Genomic DNA, 22,602 nt, shown 5'->3' with positions numbered 1-22,602 from the left:
TCAAGTTAATTTTTTGTATGGTGTAAGATTAGGGTCCAATTTCATTATTTTACATATGGATATTTGAATTTGCTGGCACCATTTATGGAAGAGATTATCCTTTCCCCATTGTGTGTTCTTGGTGCCCATGCTAAAGATTAGTTGACCATATATACATGGGTTTATTTCTCGATTCTCTGTTCTGTTCCATTGGTCTATGTCTCTGTTTCTGTGCCAGTACCATACAGTTTTTTTTTTTTTTTTCTGTGGTATGTGGGCCTCTCCCGTTGCGGAGCACAGGCTCCAGACGTGCAGGCTCAGCGGCCATGGCTTACAGGCCCAGCCGCTCCACGGCATGTGGGATCTTCCCGGACTGGGGCACGAACCTGTGTCCCCTGCATCGGCAGGCGGACTCTCAACCACTGCGCCACCAGGGAAGCCCTACCATAGAGTTTTGATTACTATATTTCTGAAATCTACTTCAAAATCAGGAAATGTGATGCCTCCAGCTTTATTCATTTTCAAGATTGTTTTGGCTATTCAAGGTCTTTTTAGTTTCATATGAAATTTAGATTGTTCTTTATATTTCTCTGAAAAATGCAGTGGAATTTTGTTAGGGTTACATTAAATGTGTAGATCGTTTTGGGTAGTATGGACATTTTAACAATATTAATTCTTCCACTCTGTGAACACAGGATATCTTGCTGTTTATTTGTGTCTTCTTCAGTTTCTTTCATCGGTGTCTTATAGTTTTCAGTGTACAGGTCTTTCACCTCCTTGGTGAAATTTATTCCTACATATGTTAATGTTTTTGATGCTATTGTAATTCACTTGCTTTCTTAACTTCTCTCAGTTCATTGTTAGCGTATAGAAACAAAAGTGATTTTTCTATGTTTATTTTGTATCCTTCAACTTTACTGAGTTCTTTTATTACTTCTAACAGTTTTTTAGTGGAGTCTTTAGAGTTTTCTATATATAAGATCATGTCATCTGCAAACAGAGACAATCTTACTTTCCTATTCCAATTTGGATGCCTTTTATTTCTTTTTCTCACCTAGCTGCTCTGGCTAGGACTTTCAGTACTATGTTCAATAGAAGTGACAAGAGTCGGCATCCTTGTCTTGTTCCTGATCTTGGAGGAAAAACTTTTAGCTTTTCACCATTGAGTATGTTGTTAGCTGTGGGCTTGTAATATATGACTTGTATTGTGTTGAGGTACATTCCTTCTATACCTAACTTGTTGAGAGTTTTTAATCATGAAATGAAAGGATTTTGAATTTTGTCAGATGCTTTTTCTGTATCTGTTGAGATGATCATGTGATTTTTATCCTTCCTTCTGTTAGTGTGGTGTATCATGTTTTTGATTTGCATATGTCAAATCATCCTTGTATCCCAGGGATAAATACCACTGGATCATGGCGTATGATCCTTTTAATGTGCTGTTGAATTCTGTTTGCTAATATTTTGTTGAGGATTTTTTCATCTGTGTTCATCATGCATATTGGCTGTATTTTTATTTTCTTGTTGTGTCCTTATCTTGCTTTGGAGTTAGGGTAACATTGACCTTATAAAATGAGATTGGAAGTGAACCTTTTAAAATTTTTTGGAAGAGTTTGAGAACTTAGGATTGGTGTTAATTCTTCTTTAAATATTTGGTAGAATTCACCAGTGAAGTCATCCTGTCCTGGGCTTTTCTTTCACAAAACTTTTAAAGATCACATTTTATGATTGGGGCAAAGGACTTTGCAAAATAGAAGATGATGTGATATGTGTAACATTAGTTATTATTATGCTCAGTGATGATAAAGAACATCTCTTTGTCATATTGAAACTTGTGAATTTAGCACCTTTCTCTTTTTTGACTTTTAAAACTGATGGAAATCTGTTGTCTACGTGAGTATGACAACTTACACCTCTCTACACATACCACACCTTGGTGAAGGCAATTTTGATATGTTTGTGCCTATGATACTGACATCATTAGGGTAGGTTTTTGTCATCCCTTAAGGGAAGATTTTGATGCTTCTGTCTCCTGGGTGAAGAATCCTGGTGACTATCAAGTAAAGGCATGATAAGGTATCTTTATAGGAAGACAGAGATAATCCAGGGAACGGGTATTAACTCGTACTTTAAAAGAGACTCTTAAAACGCATTCAACAGGAAATAACCTCATGTAAATGGAATTTGCCTCGTACAGAGAATAAAATTCTGAAGCATAAGGAAGAAAAATACATTCTTAGTCTATGGGTTATAGCATGTAAAAAGATTGTCATCATGTCTTCCTTCTGAGAAATACTATGTCTTTTTCCAAACTATTTTCTTGAACCTTGTAACCTTAAAGAATGGGGAAGGAAGTATAAGTAATCTAGAATTGTGTTTGTCATAAATGACAAAGCAAACTATGTTACATATGGCTGTTCTTTTGACTCTTTGGGTTAGAGAAGACCAATCATTGAGCAAAGCCACTGGGTAAAAGATTGTTCACCCATCACTCTGATGCTTGTGTGTTATAAAGCTTGCCTAGTAAGAACCTGAATTAAGGACTTTAAGAGACATTGTCACTATCAATAAGAAAATCAGATAGTTTAATAAGAATAGAAATGGGTGGGCAAAAAGCTGATTGACCCTCCTCTTAGTCCTTGTATAGATATGACAGTTGGCAAAGATTATGTAATAATGCCTTTTTTCACATGAGACTTCTGACCTTTCTTTCTATCCATTCTTTCATATAAATGTTGAAGATGTTTCCATAGGGGTAAAAAAAAAATTTATAAGAGACAGCACCTCTGCAAATGTTGATTGGGTTACACTAAATTTAATATAAACAGAACTTATATTTTTCTACTTTTATTGTGGAACTTTGCAACTAATATACCATTATAATGTTGTTTTCCAGGCTGCCAGAAATTGTCTAGTAAATGAGGGAGGAATTGTGAAAGTTTCTGATTTTGGAATGGCTAGGTAAGGCTGAGTATATGTGAACATTTTCTATAAATTTTGGATTAAATTAATGTAAGACTGTGGCCTTTCCCTTGAAAGTACTTGACTTTTTCTTTGCAGTTTGTGTCAGCTTCTTCCTCTGACGCCTGTTTAAGGCTATTTTGCAATATCTTTTGTTCCTTTAACAAAACATTAGAAGTACCCATCATTTTTTTTTAAGTCCCCATCATTTTTGTACAGATTGATTTTTCTGCTTCTTAGTGTTTTTTGTATAAGGTTAGAAAATAGATTATCTATATTTTGAAAGATTTCTTTTCTGAATTTGTCATTTTACTGTTAGCTTTTTCTCAGGTAAACTGTTGAGAAATTATGATTACTTAATACTTCATTATGTGGCTTTAGTTGATATTCACATTAGCTTATAGAATCGATAAGCATGGAAATAATCTGCATTGATAAAGCAAAAAGGAAACCCTATTAGATGTCCTGAGATAAAATAAATATATTAAAATAACACAGTATACATTGTGTTAATTATTGTTAGTCATTCTCTCCACTAGGTGGTAGTATAGCCCGTTAAATACACTACTTTCTTTTCTCCCTGGTGTGGATTAAATTTCTAGAATCTTTTGTTTTGATAGAAATGTGTTTGGGGTAAGTTTTTAGAATACGCAAATCTATAATGTTTTTATTCTCTTAATTTTTGTAATCTTAATAGGGTGTTAGAAAAGTCCTTTAAAAAGTATTTCATTTGTCCTTTCTTTCCCTCCTTCCTTCATCCATTCATTTATCTGTACACGCGTCCATACAAAATTAGGTGCCTGCTCTGTGCCAGGCACAACACTAGAGAGTGAACCCTAGCAGAGGATGACATTATCCATGTGAGTCCCTGCCCACATGCAGCTTAAATTCAGGAGGAGAGAGAAACATAAGACCTGAGAACCACTAAGAGGGGAGAGTACAGAGTGAGGTGACAGAGCAGGGGTCCGCAAACCTCGGCTTCTGGACCACATCTGACCCAACACTTATGTTTGTGTGGCCTGTGAGCCAACCACGGTGTTCACATTGTTTAATGGTTGGGGGAAAGAAACTTTAAAAATATTATGACATGTGAAAATTATCTGAAAGTCAAAAGCCAGTGTCCATAAATAAAGTGTTAATAGGACACAGACTCATTCACAGATGTGTTGTCTGGCTGCTTTCACTCTACAAAGGACTGCAAAATCTAAAACACTCATTGTCTGGCCTTTTACAGAAAAAGTTTGCTGACCCCTGTGATAGCGATAACTTGGGGCTGGTGGGGCGGGTGGGTACTGAGTGATGGCGCAGGGCAGGGGTGACGGTAGCGACTTCAAATCTGGTGCCTCTTGAAGGCCTCTTTGAGACCAGGATATCTGAAAAGAGACCCAAAAGGCAGGAAGTAGTCAATTAGGTGAAAGTCTGAGGATAAAATATTCCAGGTGGCAGAACACTGAGTCCAAAAGCTTGAAATTTGGATGAGCTTGGCCTGCTCAAGAATCCAAAGGGGGTCAGGGTGGTCAGCCCGTGGCCAGCATGAGGGCGGTTATAAAGGCAGGCCAGGCCTCCCTCCTGAGGAAACTCAGGCCGAGGGAGGTTAGAAAGCCATCACTGTCCAAAATGGGACCAGAACTGCTGGCTCTCAGGGCAGTAAGGACCCAGTGCTCTTTGTTTGTTTTCTGTGAAGATATTCTGTATCTAACAGGCCTCCAATTTCAGGTTTGATTTTCATACGTTTGGCTTTCAAAAAACCTGTGCTTTTGCATCAGCTCCTTTGAAACACTCATTCTACACTCAGTTCAGACTCCCCTGACTGACAAATGCCCATGATGGCACTGTCACCATCTTTGTCTATACAGCGAAGGAAGTTTGTGCAATCATTTGAATATTTTCCCATGGAGCTTGCAGAAATTAACCTGGTATGTTCCTATAATACATAAACACCTTCCTCTTGTAAAGACATACTGAACACATTACAGAAAGGGCTGAAGAGCCCATATTTAGCACCCCAATGAAGATCCTCCCCAGGGGTAACCAGTGTTACCAGTTTGTGTGGGTCCTTCCAGAAGGACATAAGTATGCTCCCATAGAGAAATTACATAGTATTGTTCTGAGGGTGTGTGTATAGAGGATGAACATCATGGTACATACATATATACATCACCACGTGCGTACGTCATTTTGCAGTTTGCTCTTTTTATTTGCTATAGTTTTAAGTTGTGCTCTGTGGAATCATGGGGGCAAAAGCACATGTGCTCCAAGTGCTTTGCACCACTTCCTTTAGAGCAGCTCTGCTTAGATGTTTTACATGTGGGGCCTTTGGGTAAAATTTTTGTTTAAAGAACAGAACTGCTTCTTAAAAAGAAAGTTTGCAAACTCTTTTCTTGTATGCTGCCTCCAATGCCTTATAAAAAAGAAAAACAGAAAAGTGAAAGCGCAGATAGAATGTTACAGTGCATGCATCTCAAGCACTTAGAGGAAGAGGGCAATTGCAGAGGCGTGGCTGCAGAGGCAAACAACCAGCTTCAACCGGATGCCTGTTGGACTTCAGTCAACTGTGCTTTTGATTTTAAGGGGGAAAAAAATTAAAGAACATGTACAAAATACAGACCGTAACTCAGTGTCTTACTCTAGGTATGTTCTGGATGATCAGTACACGAGTTCTTCCGGTGCGAAATTTCCCGTGAAGTGGTGTCCACCTGAGGTGTTTAATTACAGCCGCTTTAGCAGCAAATCAGATATCTGGTCATTTGGTAAGAGTCATGCTCCATTTCCCCTCAACTCTGCCCTGAAGAGGAACTGAGTGCATTGTTTGGCAATCCTTCTCCTCTTCCAGGTGTCTTAATGTGGGAAATATTCACTGAAGGAAGAATGCCCTTTGAGAAAAACACCAACTATGAAGTGGTAACCATGGTTACTCGCGGCCACCGACTCCATCAGCCGAAGTTGGCGTCCAGATATGTATACGAGGTGATGCTGAGATGTTGGCAGGAGGTATAACATTTTTCGGGTGCTTTTTTCTTCAATCTCTAAAGCATTCAGGGATCTGGGCTTGGTAGATTGAAACTGTGTGGTCTTTATAGCCTAGTGAATGAGTGCATGTTTTATATGACTTCAAACTCTTAAGTAGGAAGCCAGTCTTCTCAACTCAGTCTGAATAATGGGAAGAAGATGTGAAGAAGTGGGAAACACTAATAATTAAGATAGTAAATTCAGGCTACCGCTCCTTTCCCAAGTGGGGCTCCCGCCACAGTCACCTGAGCTGGGGGCTCTGGGGATAAGCCCAGAGAAGTAGCTGTTCTTTCGGTGGATCTCTAGTGTTGTCGAAGTATTACTCTTTCACCAGAGGTATTTTTCTCCAAGCCTCAACTTCCTCCGGTCATTTACTCTCAGTCTTCGGAAGTTTTCCTTCGCCCCATGTTAAAATGTTACCTCATAGAAGAGATTAGACACCAAAATGACTTTTGAAAGATAACAGTAACATTAGCTCACAGGTATGATGTGCCAGGCACTGTGCTAAGTGCTTTCAATTTAGTTCTCGAAATAACCCTTCAAAGTGTGCATGCTTTTACTATGATCACTCTGTGGATGAGGATATCACGTTGTTGCTTGCCTAAGGCCACTTAACTACAGAGAAGCAGAGTCCTGTCTGACTCCAAAGCCCATGCCGTGGTCACTTGCTATCATGCCTCCCAAGAGCATTGATTGGGATGGACAGAGGCCTTCTGGCCAAGAAGTGGTGCTAGGGGGAGTGTGGACAATGTGAGCAAAGGTAGGGTGGTGGTAATGAACTTGGTGTGTGTATACAAGGGTAGAGATTGTTCTGATTGAGCATAGGGCCCATGTGAGGGATTTTGTGGGCAATAAAACTGGGTAGCAAGGGCCTGGGGGAGGGGCAGGTTATAGAGGGCCCTGTGAGTTAGCAGGACTTGATTTTGTAGGCAGTTAGGATCTCTGTTAGGTTCTTTTTTTTTTTTTTTTTTTTTTTTTTTTTTTTTTTTTTTTTTGCGGTACGCGGGCCTCTCACTGTTGTGGCCTCTACCATTGCGGAGCACAGGCTCCGGACGCACAGGCTCAGTGGCCATGGCTCACGGGCCCAGCCACTCCACGGCATGTGGGATCTTCCCGGACCGGGGCACGAACCCACGTCTCCTGCATCGGCAGGCGGACTCTCAACCACTGCACCACCAGGGAAGCCCCCTCTGTTAGGTTCTTGAATGGGATGCCAAAGCCATGTGGCAGAAAGATTAGTGTAGAAGCAGCACACGCAGGATCGATTAGACCTGTTTGGAGATGCATGTGTGTTCCAGCCCTGAAGCAAGGAGTCCCTTACTCTGGTATGCATTGCTATCTGAGTTGGAGCAGTGGAAAATCATTTTGGGGATGGATTCTGGAACCCACAGCTTCTACTTGATTTTGAATTGTAGAAACCAGAGGGAAGGCCTTCCTTTGAAGATTTGCTGCGCACGATAGATGAACTAGTCGAGTGTACAGAAACTTTTGGAAGATAAGTGCTGTGACCGGATGATGTGATGGCTTCCAGATTCCAAAGCACGAGGAAGAAATGGCACTTTGTGGCAAACTTTTAATTTATTTAGCACTTGGACGTGTAGATTGTTTTACTTATAAAGGGGAAACACCTAAAACATTTGCTTCTAGACCAGCCATAGCTCTGTGACCGACTCTTCTGGATTATGGAAATGCTGCCTTAGACATGATGGTTAAAAGCACCCACTTTTATTCATTCCACAAGTACTGGAGTGCCCACTATGTGCCAGGCACTGGGCCCTGGCCCCAGGGTCTGCCCATTTTAGGGGTGCATGTGGGGTCATGTTAGCCGATGCCGGTGGAAGGCCAGGGTAATTGGGAGGAGGAAGGGTATCCGAGCCACATTCCAGCCACCCCTCTCTTCCCTGTGACTTCTACAGAAATCTGGGCTGGGGCATTGTCTAGAATATGGGTTCTGGATGGATCCGGAACCCACCTTGGATAAGTACCCATCTGTTGTTCTGAAACATCTGTTTTCAAGACTGCCATTAGAATTACATTAAAACGTATTTGTATGCTGTACATATTGTAAATATATATAATATATAAAGTTATATATTTATAAGAAACATGAGTCGTCTTTTTTGTAATTTGATTTTTATTGGAGTATAGTTGATTTTATGAGTTGTCTTTTAATTGAAATGTTTAATTCTGTAATATATGAGCCAACCCTCTTAGGACTAGGGATTTTACCTTACAGCTGTCAATTCCTTTCCCCCTGAGGATCAAATATTCCCTACTGAAGAGAAAAATGTCTGGACCCTTCTATCACTAATGCCCCCTCCTCACTTGGGTAGCCATTTTTGAGGTACCTGTCCAGCTTAAGCCCGCAGCAGGGGCTGTGTTTGGACTAAGTGGACCTGCCCACGGTATCCACAGCTAATTGGAGTTGGATGGAAAATTGAGCCTAGGGGCAATCAATCAGTTTCTGTGTCTTAAGAATCTGTCCCTGGACATAAATGTGAAAGTGTGCTCTGGAGCAGAAGGAACAGGTGATGTTCACCATAAAGGCTGTTCCAACTGCACGCAAGACCCAGGAGCAAGCCAGGTTCTGGCAGAATTCAGGAAGCAGCCAGGAAAAATGGAGAGCATGGCGTCTGAGCTGTCTCCCAGATGGCTTTCAGGAGGCCAGGCTGGACTTGGGTTCCTGCATCAGAGAGATTGTCTGTTATAGCTTCATAGTAGACCCTGCAATTGAGTTTATTTGAGTGGGTTTCTGACCCTTATAATTTCTGACCAGGACACCTTCTGAGTTAGAGCCTCATTTACTCATGAGCCCAGGGAAAAGAACAACAGTCTCCATCATGAAAGCAAGGCCATGTATTGCCCCACACTGTGTTGGTTTTGTGGGCAAAGAAAGCCCAGCAAGACACAGGGCCTTTCTTCAGGAGTTCATCTGCTCTGGGGGGCCGTGGTCTCCCCCATGCTGTGGAGCATTGTGTGAACCCTCTTTACGTAGTGTTCACGTAAGTAGTTCTTATGTGAAGAAGCTACTTAATGCCCAGTGACGAGTTGTCTCAGTCAACAGCATCCCACAGAACATTCTCCAGGAACAGCGGATGAGGTTAAAACCACAGTGTTGCCAAGGAAACAGCTCACAGGTGGGCAATGCTGGGTTCAGGAGTTTACCCCCCTGGCTTCCCAAGCAAGTAACGGGCCAGAAGTTGTGCCCATGGCCTCAGAATAGCACAAATACTATTCTCTGGCTGCCTGTTTCCTTGAGGACTCCCTGTAGACCTTGGGACATGCAAAAGGCATCTCTGTGGTTTGTGTTTGAAGCACTAAGAAGTCTTATCCATTCTCGTGGGGCCCAAAGGAACCTGTGTACAGCAGGACTCAGGATCCCAGAGGATTGATTATGGCTCTTGCTTCCAAGAATGAGCTGAGGCCTCTACATTTGATTTTTTTTAAGCTACATACTCAAGGCTCACTTCCTCTACCATCTTCAAGTCTCATTAACAAAGGAGTGGCTTCTTTTGTCACATGCCAGGTTGTTGGGACCCGGATAGCATGTCCTCTGCGTGTGACTTCTTATTTCCCTATGTTTCCACTAAGGATCTAGAGGCAAGAGCAGGCAAAGTCAAGGTGAATGACCCATCTACCCTCTTTTGTTGATTGCACTGGCTTGAATATTAGAGCAGTGGTACTAGAACCATTTAACTCACTAAGTGCTTTAATGGTTAAAATTATTATACATGGCTGCATTTATGGAAAATCAAGACCTTTTAAGGAACACAGGCTGTGGCTGGCTACTCTGAGTAGCACCTTCATATGACCGTGGAGAATCATCTTTCCATTCTGGTCTGTTCATCCCCTGAAGGCTGTCTTCTATCCTTCCCTGTCCCCCTTATAATGGAAAAAAAATAAAATATTTATCCTAAGTCTTGTCACAGTCTGTTTGCCACCTTCCTTCTCATCTTCCTGTTTAACTGTACCCCCATCACAAAAATATACACACCTGTTAACTGAATTGTAGCTCATTCAAGGGGTTGGCTGTATTTGCGCCGTGCCCTACTATCATTGTCATACCTTCCCCTCCCAGCCCCATCCCATACTTCCCTTTTGACCTTGAGGAACTGTGTTTAAAGTGCTAGGTGGCTTTGAAGAGAGAGGAGAAAGTATAGCCCCTGTCCTAATAGTTACATATATTTTTGATGGGAAAACAAGATTTGGCAACATTTGGGAATATTTTCTTCAAAAATCTTTAAATATTTCACTAGAACTTAAAAAAAAGTTTTTATATAAAACCATAGCTACGGCTAAAGGAGAAGTAAAAATAGAAGAATCCACCCAGAATGTGTAAAGAGATCATCTAGAAAGCAGGGAATAGGAGGGGCAACGTGAATCTGCTGTGTCTTCAGTACAGTGGTTCCCTTTGGTTTTAGTTACTTTGGGGTTATTTTTCAGTGGGATGAAGTGAAACTCCTAAGTGCATTTTTATTGTTGATGTTGTTGTGTTTGTAGTTCTCGGCCACGCCCCAGTCACCTGGGGATGGATTAGTTTTCCCTCCTGCCCCGCAAAATAAACTTTCCTCGTATGGCGCCTAAAGTGTTAGTACTGAGTAGGAGGACAGAATGTTCTAGACGTGGTACTTCAAAACTTACAATCTGATTCTGTTTCTACCACTAACAGTGTCCCTTATGCTATCTGTGCCTCCAATTCTTTCTCTGTCCAGACAGAGCAATTTGAATTCATGCTCTTTTTTAGGTCCCTTTTACCCAAATCTTGTGATTTCTTGAAAATGGTGTTTGCTGGAGTCACCCACGCACTCGGGAATGAAGAACTAATAGCAGCTACCCTCAAAGATCTGGATGTAGATTATCAAGCTTTCTCTTATATAGGCCATCGGGTTGTCATTCACACACTTCTCTGAGGTTTTTAGAACAGGAAAATAGGTGGGGTTAACTTTGTCTGTGAGAAACATCTTGGGTGAGCTATGATTTCAGTTAAAAGATGTGTTTTTGTGACAGGAGCATCGCTGAAGACCTGAAGGCTGTTTTGTTTGCTCCCCGCACAAGTGCAGCCATGATTCTTTCCACCTGTAAGTAAGATGGCTTTGTCCTTTATCTTCAGGGCTTGTTCTGGGCATGGTACTTAGTCTTGAATGCCAGAAATTGTGAAGTGTGGAAGATAATTTCCCCAGATGTTGTGACAGGGTTTTGTTTGTTATTTAAATACCCATGGTGAGGATGTAATTTTAGAAAATGTTCAGCATTAAGATTACAAAAGACAACAAAATAGTGTCCTTAAATCTACCTGTGAGTGTAGAAATTCAATCAGTTTGAGAAGTATTTGTATTTAGAATATTTAGTATAAAGAACTGAGAGCAAAAGTCTAGGAGACCAAGTTCCACTTCAGGATTTGCTGCAACATTAGTGGGTCACCTTTGGTAACTTCTTTAGATCAGGTCCCCATCTGTACAATGGGCACTCTCTTTTTACCTACCTCCCAACAAGATACTATAAAGAAATAATAGATTAAAATGACAGGCTCTTCATGAACTTAATTTTGGAGTTGCTTTGGAAGACTATCCAGTCCCATGTACAAGTTTTGGAAATGCTTGTTGATTTACCTCGAAGACTCATGCAAATAATTAAAAATCTGGAAGAAAAATACTGATTTTAATTCTGGATGACTATGGAAACAAACTTCAACAAAGCTCAGTCACATCAGAATAAAGCAGTCAAGGCCGCTGACAACAGTTTTTGCACTTCTGATTTTTAAGTGGCATTAGGAAAAATTTTTTGCAATTTTTAAATGTCATGTGTTTAAACCAAATCACCTCATAGGACCCAACACTTGTTGGTAGGATTCATAAAAAATAAACCAGGCTACTCCACTTGTACCTACCTGAATTATAACTTACAGGCTGGGTCCACACATAGATCAAGACGGGGTGCCCATTATCAGAAACAGGCCAAGCAGAGCAAAGCAGAGAGAGCTAAGAAGCAGTAACCCATGTCCCCACTTCCCCCAACGGCAGGACAAAGGTGAGCAGTGACTTAATAAGAACCTTTTCATTAAAAGCCATGTGGGCATCTGTTCTTCATTTCTCCTGAGGTCAGAACTAGAGAAAAGGCTGTAAATGATAGCAGGAAGGATTCAGTTATATATAAAATAAACAGTGAGGGTTGAGACAAGGATTAGATTGCCCAAAGGATTGAATAAGAGACCACCTATTAGTGGGGATATTTTGAGGATCATTCTGTCTGGCCTGGAAGGGCATGGGTTTGATGAACTATCACTGTCCTTTCCAGCTTCTGATAATTTGATTCAACGGTAAGACTCACCTCTTTATTTCTTCCACAGATTGCACTTAGATGTGGCTCCATTTTTAAATTAATTAATTTATTTAATTTATTTTTTATTTTTGGCTGCGTTGGGTTTTTGTTGTTACACACAGGCTTTCTCTAGTTGCAGTGAGTGGGGGCTACTCTTCGTTGCGGTGTGCGGGCTTCTCATTGCGTTGGCTTCTCTTGTTGCGGAGCATGGTCTCTAGGCGTGCAGGCTTCAGTAGTTGTGGCTCACAGCCTGTAGAGCACAGGCTCAGTAGTTGTGGTGCATGGGTTTAGTTGCTCCACGGCATGTGGGATCTTCCTGGACCAGGGCTCAAACCCGTGTCCCCTGCATTGGCAGGCGGATTCTTAACCACTGCGCCACCAGGGAAGCCATGGCTCCATTTTCTTCTGGGTAAAACAATGAGTGTTTACTATTGACCAGAGAAAGCTAAGAGGTGCCCCAGGGTGTGTTACTACTAATCAAAAAAATGTTTATAGGTGTTTTTTGGGCCAGAGTCATTTGGGAAATACATTGGTTGTTTTAAGGGCTGTCATAGAAGTCTGGCCTCATAGGCTGCTGTAGGGCAGGAGGAGATCCTTGTGGAAGGTGCGATATTGATCTTACTGACTGGTGGGCAGAGCCTGGGAGTGGTACCAGGGCACTGCTCCTGTGAGGGTCAGTTTGTGAAATACAATTGGTCGTTTCTGCTGACTAACCCCTGCTCTGAGGACAGACCCAGCCCAGGAGAATCATTTAGGGGACGGGGACCAGGGAGATGTGCTGGGGGTTCGAAAAGCTGACCACCTCCCTTCCCTCCATCTCATCATCACCTAATTTCTCTGTCTTTTCTTCCCAATTTATAAAGTAGAAGGAAAAATAATAATTGGGTGGTTCTTAAGTGTTAGTGTGCCTGAAGTGTGCTTTAGGATACTGTTAAAATGCAGTTTTCTGGACTCATAATTTGATCTGGGGGGTGAGGTAAGGACCTCTTGGTCACTCTGCCTTTCTTGGGTCTCTGCTTTCAAAGCCCTCTCTTATTCCTCGTTGTGTTTGAGTCCCACGCCAACCCCTTTAAGTTAGTATCTTCTGTTATTTCTTTTACAATTAATACAGAGAGAATGAGGGTGGCTGCACAGGCATCTCTAAGGTGGCCCCAGTGATGTCCCCCTCCAGCCGTTCACACCCTTGCACGATCCCTCTCCTTGGGGATAAATGGAGTATGGTAACGGGTGGAGTGTTACTGGGAGGTTAGGTTACGGCAGACTGTGGCTTCTTAGTGCTCTTGGGCTCCCTGTCTCTTGGATAACCTGCTGCCATGCTGTGAACATTCTCAGGCAGCCTGTGGAGAATCCCCATCACCAGGAACCATGCCACCAAGGCCAGCGACAGCCATGTGACTGAACTTGAAAGTAGATTCTCCAGCAAATCCCAACTCCCCTTTACTACAATTTCGTGAGCTTCATGAACTTTTCAGTTTGATTCAGAGGCGCCCAGTTAAGCAGTGCCTGGACTCCAGACCCACAGAAACTGTGAGATAGTAAACAGTTTCTGCCTCTAGGTTTGCAGCTAGTTTGTTTCCAACAATAGATACCTAATTCAGTAGCAAAAGCTAGGAGAGCCATGGACCAAAAAAAGACTTGGCCACTTTTACTGCCACTTTGCCTCAGGCTGGAGTTGGTCCCCTTTCTCAAAAACAGGTTCACTGTTAAGATGGACACTAGTATATGTGTCTTTCCTTTTGTTTCTAAACCACTTCACTTCTGTCCCCCTGCAACTGCCTGAAACCTGTAGCAATAATGCTAACAGCAGTCACCATCTGGAACTGCGTCTGTGAGGTTCCACACTTTCTTGTGTGTGACCGACAGATGCCCCTTCTGTGTAGTGAAGCCCACTGGCTGGCATCTGTCCCCTTCCTGCCCTCGGGGGGCAGGGTTCTGCCCAGTGCTGGCTGCCAGCAGGTCTGGTGGCCAAGCACCTACATCCCAAGCTGGCTAGGTGTCTTGGTTTTGTTGTCTGTGAGCTGCTCATGAACTTGGAGCTCACGGGCCACAGTCTCCTAGGAAACACTGCTCTGAGACCTGGGGATGGAGGAGATGTGGGCAAGATGCCTGCAAAGTCCGCCTCACGCCAGCTTAGGACTGGGAAAGAATAAAATTCCTGTGTGGAACAAACAAGGGCTTCCGGTGCTTTGCTGGCTGAAGCTGTGAACAGAGGAGCTATCAGTCTTCAGGGAGACTCTGCCTTTCCCTTCAGCATCTTTGCCCCTGGGACCCTATCTCCCCTGGTGCCCTGCGCCCCATGCAGCTCCTCAGCTCCGGGGTCTCTGCACCCCTTCTCCACACACAGCACCCCTCAGGCTCAGCCAGGCCAGCACCGTTCTTCTCCTCCACCCAGATTATCAGTTACTGTCCCATGAGCTAGCTGCCTGTTTTCTGTTAGGAGCCAACAAATCCCTAATGGAGTTATTCCCCTTACTTGAAGGTTTCACAGACAGTATAATGTCCAGAAACCAGTGTGGGATCTAATAATGGGTTGCTAACTTATTTTGTCAATACATTCAAAAACACTAACATCTCTGGTGACTATCATTTCTTAGAAGAATGGACATTTTAATATCAAAAGGAAACACAGTGTTCTTTCAGTAATTCTGTTGAAAGGAGTGCCCTTTTAATATCAGAGGAGGCACACAAAGCAAGGATAATTTAATGCTTCAAATATATAAAGAGCATAAATTCAGAATCAAGGATATCTTTAAAAATTTTTTTAATTTAGATTTTATTTTATATTGGAGTATAGTTGATTTATAATGTTGTGTTAGTTTCAGGTGTACAGCAAAGTGATTCAGTTATACATAAACATATATCAACTCTTTTTCAGATTCTTTTCCCCTGTAGGTTATTACAGAATATTGAGTAGAGTTCCCTGTGCTATCCAGTAGATCCTTGTTGATGATCTATTTTATATATAGTAGTGTGTATATGTTCATCCCAAGCTCCTAATTTATCCCCCTCCCACCTTTCTCCTTTGGTAACCATAAGTTTGTATCAAGGATAACTTCTTAAATTGAATAAATGTTTCCGTGAAAAACTCAGTGTACTTCTCTCTCTCTCTCTCTCTCTCTTGTCCCCTGTCCTTCCCTCTCTCCCCCTCTCCCTCTCTTTCTATTTTCTTTTCTTTCTTTCCCCCATTGGTGTGGATTCTTGGTTTGGTGTCTTTTCAGAAAGTCTTTTCTGGTGCCTGCTTAGAGGCAGAAATTTAGGTTAAAAGAAAAGCTAGCTATTTGTGACACCTCCCAGATGATATGGGTTAAGTCCATTAACATGTATCTGGTCTTCAGAAGTCCCTTAAATAGATCTAGTGGTGGGAATTTATTACAGTCAGGAGGAGGTTTGACCTTTCTGTAAATTTCTGGGAAAAAAATAAGGCGCTTCTTGTAGTGAACTTAGAGGATCAGTTCCAATTGCCCAGAGCCATTTTTCCAAAGCCACGGGTTTTCCACACTTTTCCGTTCCCCGAGCCCTTCAGCTGTGAGCGCAGCTGCCCTGGAATTCCTCGTCCTAAAACCGCAACCTGGATTGTGTGCGTTGGGCCACTAGCCTAGTCTTTGGCTCAAGGCAGTTCTTGAAACGAGCCAGTTATTCATGTTTTCAAATAAAAATCAACAGCCTTCTGCCAGTCATTCTGAGCAAACTCAGGAGGACTGAATTTCGCCTGAAGCACTGATTCATAACGAAACTCTGCCATCGTAAACGCCAGGGGATGAACGTGAGGTTACACAGATATAAAACTGAAAACATTAGAAACGGAGGGAACGCCACCGGCTTCGCTTCCCAGACGGCGGTGACCCAGCAGCCCTTCAGCTACCGTTCATCTGCGGGGACTGAGAGCGGCGGGGAGCTGTTCGTCGAAGTGGTGCTTCTCCCACTCGCTCCCTTCCAGCGCCCCCTGGTGGAAACCCGTCCCCAAGCCGAGCCCTGCTGCAGCCACGCACACAAGCAGAAGGCTGTTAGGAGACCTGCACGGGTGGGAGAAGGGGGATGCAAGCCTTCCCAGGAGAGGACGCGAACACTAAATAAAATAAGAGGTTCGACTCCCTTACCCATGAGGGACGTGCCAGTTCCTAAAGGTCACGGAGATTACGCCGGGATGTGATGCCCTTTTCCTGATTTGCTGGTACAAGATAGATAATTAAAGATATTTGCTGGGGAATAAGAAGCAGATGAAAAGAATAGCGCAGATGTAAGCCTGGGAAGGGAAGCTCTGGCTCCTTCCTGCGATAATCCTCAACCCTGAATATAACCTTCTAGCAGGCAAATAGTCATTGCCCATCGCTGGGGCATTTTAGATTGTCTCTGGCAAAGACCAGATATGCACGAGTTTCTGCCTTCATTGGGGATTTTATAAAGGTGAAAAAGGGTTTTCTCTCTGCAGGTTACTGAGAAAAACAATTCAAAGAATGGCTTCTGTAACCACAGCAGGCGTGTGGCAGTGACTCTCCATTTACCCACTCACCTGGAAGACCTGTGATGCTGTAAATAGAAAATGACCACAAATCTAATAATCATTGCTATCTGCTTTGGCATGAATCATTACTTCAGTCTGTAAATAAAGAGGCCTAGTGTCCTGAAGAGTCACGCCAAGCAAGGAACACCAGGAAGCTGTTTGGCTTTCACAACTTGTTTTTTACTCACTCATCAATTATTTATTGGGCAGCGACTAGTTGCGAGCAACTGTGCTGGGCAGAACTGAACCATAAACAAGGCAGAGGTTGTCCTCGCTGCTCACAGCTATTCTTGGTCTTCAGGGGAGATAGAACAAAAGCGTGTCATAATTAAAGCTGTGGCAGAGTAGTACCTTTGTTTGAAGGCAGCTGTCTTTGCTACTGAATGAGGACAAATAAATACTTCTGAAAAAACTTCCTCCTAAATTCCAGGCTGCAGAAGAGAGTACAGATAACCGAGAGATTGCTGTTGGGTTTATAATCCACTCTGTTGGTGTGTAGTCATGTATGGTAAATTCAGTGAAGGGGGGGAGCCTTTTCCTAGTCCCCAGATATCATTCCTGCTGACAAATACCAGCAATTTCTCTTTGAAAGTTCTATAATTTAAGGTATAATAATGGTTAATTTTATGGGTCAACTTGGCTGGACCATGATTCCTAGGTAGTGGGTTAAATGTTACTCTGGATGTTTCAGTGAAGATATTTTTTGTGTAAGATTAACATTTAAATCAGTGGATCTTTAGTAAAGCAGATTATCAGACATAATGTGGGTGGGCCTCATCTAATCAGTTGAAGGCCTTAATAAACCAAAGACTGACCTCCACTAAGCAAGAAAAAATTCGGCCAGCAGACTGCCTTTGGACTCAAACTGCAGCTCTTCCCTGAGTCGCCAGCCCACCCCGTCAGATTTTGGACTCACCAGCCCTCACAATTGTGTGAGCTAATTCCTTAAATCAGTTTCTCTTTCTCTCTCTCTGATCACTCTGACAAATACAGGTGTCATGCTTACAAATACGGAAATGCCTTTAAAAGAAGCACCGCCGTACATGTTTACTGTTATATCAGTTTACTATCATATCATTTTCACCTTGCCAAGACTAAGCTTCAGAGCGTCTCCGGAGAGCTGTGTTGATAGTGGAGAGAGGGCCCCTTAGAGTCCTGAGCGGGGTGAACAGGGGTAGAGAATGGGCTCAGAACACAGGAGTTGTGGGGTTGAAGGTCAGCTTTGGCTTACTTGGCCTTCTTCCCATTTTGTCTTCAGAGGGAGAACCATAGTGTGCTTCTATCTGTTTACCTTAAATCTGCTCTTTGAATACACAATACATACTTGCTGAATGAGTTCTAGGGAACTGAGTGAGGGAAAAGGTTGGACATTAAATGAGCAACTGCTCTGCTCTAGATATTTCATCTCTGCTGTCTTATGCAATCTTCTCATCCACAAGGACTGTCTCATTATTATGCTCATGGACTCAGCCAAGCTCTGTGGGCTTAAATTCAATCTCAGCTGCTTTTTAGGTATGTAGCTTTGGACAAATGACTGAACCTGTCTGTTACTCAATTTCTTCATCTGTGAAATGGGGATAATTACAGGACCTATTTCAGTGTGTAGGGAGTGAGTTAGTATAGGATAGTAAGATCTTCCTGTAGTCCCTCCTTATGGTAAATGCTTTGTTGGTAGCAGTGGGGAACTCCCTTTCCTAGAAGGTAGGTTTTATTTCTAACATTTTCCAGACGAGGCTCCTGAGTAATTGCCCCAAATCATATTGTCGCTACAAGAAAATGGAGTCGTGATTTGACTTCAGGTTACCCTGACCCTAGTGACTGCTCAACCCCATATGCTGTCCTTACACAGAAAAAAGAACATTTGAACACCAGGTTTAAACCATGTCATTTAGCATCTCGTGGATTGATGCTTGATTTTGGATAAGCTGCCGCTGCTTTTTCTCCTTCCCACCTCCTTCCTCCTCCTCCCTCTCTACCTTCTTCTTTTTTACTATATCTGGAACAAAAGGTTAGACTTATGACCTACTACAAGCTCCGGAAGCTGTTTTCTTCAACTTTACTGTTTTACTTAGTCAAAAGGACGTGGTCAACCTAGCTTTCTCTGCGGCCAGCGTCGAGCTGTGAGATTCCATGTGGTAGAACGAGTTACTGACAAATAGAGCCTAAATGTAACATGATGGTGTAGATATTGGGGAGGCGTTATTTAACAGCTGTCTATTGAGTTATTGCTCTGTACCAGGCTCTGATGCTGGATGCTATGGACAAGACAAAAAAACATGAGACTCAGACCGTGAAATTGAAGAGTTCACAATCTAGCTCAGTGGTTCTTAACAAGGGGTGATTTTTGCCCACAGGGGACATCTGACAATTCCTGGAAACATTTTGGTCTTCACACCTGGGTGTGGGAGGTGGGTATCAGAGGAGTGAGGCGCTGTTGGTACTGACACCTACTGCATAGGGGCCAGGGATGCTGCTCAACATACTATAATACACAGGACAGCTCCCACAGCAAAGCGCTCATCACTCTAAGGTGTCAATAGTGGTGAGATTGAGAAGCCCTGTGAGAGACAAAGGCTACACAAAGAAAAGTAAATAACCATTGAAGATGGTACCTAATTATGAGCCACAGAGCAAGACAGATAACAGTGCTTTGGGAGCCAAAGGAAGATTAGGTGGGAGTGGATTGCAATGGAAGCCTTTTTTAAGCCGGAAACAGAAATGTGCAAGGTGTCTGTGAGAACAGTGAACAGAAGAATAGAAGCTGTTGTAATAGGAGCTGGTGAACACTAAGCATCAGGGTGAGGCTGGCCAGATTATGGAAGGCCTCGGAAATAAGGAAAGATACAATCTTGTTGCCATATGTAATTGAGAGTCTGTTTTATTTTATTAATTTAATTAAAGGAGTGAAGGAGTGGAGAGAGTAGGGAAGGCTGACAGCTGGGGGAAGAATGGTCCAGGCAGAACAAAAGCGAAGAGCCTTGGGTGAGAGCAGTCCTGGTCCAGAAGCACTGGGGGACAGTGTGGATGGGGTGAAATGAGCACAAGCACATTGGAGAGAAGGTGAGAGGCACCAGGAGGCCAGGTCGTGGATGGTTTAAGGACGATTGTGAGAAAATTGGCTGTAACGCACAGTGAAATGGAGAGCCATTGTGGGTTTGTGAGACAAGGAGTAGCATGATCTGACCTAGGTTTTAAATTAATTACTGTGGCCGCTGAAAAATAAGCCATAAAGGGTGTGGGGGGGATGGGATTAGGTGTAGAAGCAGAAAGAAGTTAGGAGGCTATTGGTATAATCCAGGTAATGGAGATTTAGACCTTGGTAGTAACAGAAGGGTGGGGAAAAGCAGTAACATTCTGTGTGTGTGTGTGTGTGTGTTTTAAATCGCGGTGAAATGTAATTAACATAAAATTTACCATTTTAACAATTTGTAAGTGTAGAGTCCAGGAGCGTGAAGTCCAAGCACATTATTGTACAATCATCACCATTACTCATCTCCAGAACTTTTTCGTCATCTCAAGCAGAAACTCTTGGATACATTTTTAAGGAAGAATCTGCATGCTCTCCTGATGGATTGGACTGGGGTGTGAGAGAAAGAGAGGAGTCAAAGACAACTCCAAGATCATTGGCCTGAGCAACTGGAAAAATGGAGTTGCTCTTTGCAGGATGGAGAAGAGTGGATAGACGAGTTTGGGGTGGTGTCTCCACTAGACATCCAAGTGGAGAATTTGAGAGTGCCTTTGGCTATGCCAGTCTGGAATTCATTGGAACTGGGGTAGAGGCGTACATTTGGGTGTCATCAGCAGATAGATGGCTTTTAAGATGCAGGAAGGAATGAGATAATCAAGGGAGTGAATAAGGCAGAGTAAAGAAGAAATCAAAAGCTTTGGGGCAGCCTAACATTAGACCCAGTCTAAGAAGTTAGCAGGGAGGAGAATAAAGCAGTGAAGGAGACTGAGAAGAAGGAAGACCAGAAGGACATAGTGTCAAATGCTGCTGAGAGCACAGGTAAGATGAGGCCTTAGAATTGACCATTGTTTATAGCAGTGCATAGGACACTGGTGACCCTAACAAGAGCAGTTTTGGGAAGTAGTAGGATCAAAAGCTTAACTGGGATGGGTTAAGAGAAAGTAGGAGGGAAAGAATTGGAGGCAGCAAATAAAGACTGCTAATTACTATAAACGGGGAGCAAAGCTGATGGAAGAAATAAGATCAAGGGTAGTTTGTTGTTTTGCTTTTAAGGGGTGAAGTAGCAGTATATTTATATGCTATTGGGAAGGATCCAGTAGAGAGGGGGAAAATGGTGATGTAGAAGAGGGTAGGAGTATTTAAAAATTTTTGAGTTTGAATACCTCTACGTGGGACTTTGACACAGCATTTTGCTACAGTCCATACCATACTCTTCTTGCTTCTCTCACCTGTATAACCTACCTTGGACTTCACATTTCTTGGCCTGGATGGATGCATATCTGTACGGGGCTCTAAGGCAACACTGGAGTAAATCGGTAAGAATGCAAATTAGAACCACTCCTGCCAAGGAGTAGACAGAGCCCCCAAGTGCAATGTACCCTGTTTGGGGGGAGTGATTTTGGCAATTTGCTCATGCAGAGGCCACCAGATGAAAACTGACAGTCAGAAGCAGTTGAGATGCAAAAGCCTAATAATACACAATGGAGTGAAGATTTGAGGAACTCTATTTTGGTCCCTGGAAATCAACTTTGTGTTTTTTGGTGCAGGCTAAGGAAGAAAGTTATTAAATCAGGGGTGAGTGATCTCACAGCAGTGGGAGCAAAAGTGAATCTTTGCCTGGGCTTGGACTGGAATCGTATTTCCAGAGTAGAAATGAGATGTTTACCCCTGGACCACCAATGTGTCTGTAGCCCAAACATTGAATAACGGCAATATCCAAACCGGAGAAAGGCAAGTAACTAATGCATGAATCTAGGTTTTGAAGGTGAAAGGAAAAGGAACCATGATTACTATGTTGGATATCTTTATTCTTATCCACCCTATTCTACCCTGGAAGGATGACCTGTGGGGATTAAATGTGGAAGCCAGCCTCCATCGTGGCTCAGTGAGCCCGGCCTCTTGGTATACATTCTTCTCCACCTTGCACTCTATCCTGGAAAAGTAATCTGTGGGGCTTGGTTCAGCATGCTTCTGAGCCCTCTGGCTTCTGGTTACACTACACCCATGGGGAGCCCTGGAAGGAAGCTGTGGTGAGGTTGCCTGGAACCGGCTGTCTCCCTCTACAGCAGATCATTGCTCCTGTAAAATGGTCTCTGCTCTACTTCACTCTCTCACTTTCCTGGGCCTTTTGGACATGGGGATGGTGACAGTTTCGCTATTGCTGGACCCAGGTGTCTGCACATTCTTTATCATTACTTTACCCCCTTCTACACCTTTGTAATTGGTCTCTTTGTAAATAAACCCTTCTAAAACTATTCTAATTTAAGTATGTCTTGTTTTATATTATAGGCCTAATTGATACCATAATTGGTATCATAAGTGGCTCTAAGAAACAGAGTCAAAATTGGATCTGGGATTTATTTGGTCATATAGTTAGAGGTCCAGGGATAGCCTTATTGCTGGGAGAAATAACTCAATTTTCCATTACTCCAGTCATCATTGGTGGTAGCCTGGGATGAAGGGCAAAATGTTGGCTATATGGAGCCTCTGAAAGTCCCATTGTGAGAATCACAGCACAAACCCTCAGAAATTTGGAGTAATGACTTGACCCTGTGCTGATAACTATTTTTGATCTTTTTTTTTTTTTTTTGGCCGCACTGCACGACACACGGGATCTTAGTCCCCCAACCAGGGATCAAACCTGTGC

At 42.8% G+C, this 22,602-nt stretch overlaps 2 protein-coding genes across 7 annotated transcripts in view; both read left to right on the top strand.

Moving 5' to 3' along the window:
* TEC (tec protein tyrosine kinase) overlaps positions 1-8,059 on the top strand; it is a 162,090-nt gene extending 154,031 nt beyond the window's left edge. For all 6 annotated transcript variants that reach the window (XM_082638520.1, XM_082638516.1, XM_082638517.1 and 3 more), the window contains 4 exons: positions 2,876-2,940; positions 5,572-5,690; positions 5,774-5,931; positions 7,365-8,059. In XM_082638520.1, the coding sequence (XP_082494646.1) occupies positions 2,876-2,940; positions 5,572-5,690; positions 5,774-5,931; positions 7,365-7,448 (426 nt within the window). In that variant the 3' untranslated portion in view covers positions 7,449-8,059. The remainder of the gene's footprint in view (positions 1-2,875; positions 2,941-5,571; positions 5,691-5,773; positions 5,932-7,364) is intronic.
* A 2,880-nt stretch (positions 8,060-10,939) lies between these two features.
* Positions 10,940-22,602, top strand: part of TXK (TXK tyrosine kinase) — a gene marked incomplete at its 5' end in the record, with an annotated part of 63,813 nt that continues 52,150 nt past the window's right edge. The window contains one exon of the mRNA XM_082638713.1: positions 10,940-11,027. Coding sequence (XP_082494839.1) covers positions 10,940-11,027 — 88 coding nt within the window. The remainder of the gene's footprint in view (positions 11,028-22,602) is intronic.

The sequence above is a fragment of the Mesoplodon mirus genome (assembly GCF_964341445.2).
Source record: "Mesoplodon mirus genome assembly, chromosome: 2".
NCBI lineage: Eukaryota > Metazoa > Chordata > Mammalia > Artiodactyla > Ziphiidae > Mesoplodon > Mesoplodon mirus.
This window is presented reverse-complemented; position numbering and strand designations above follow the sequence as displayed.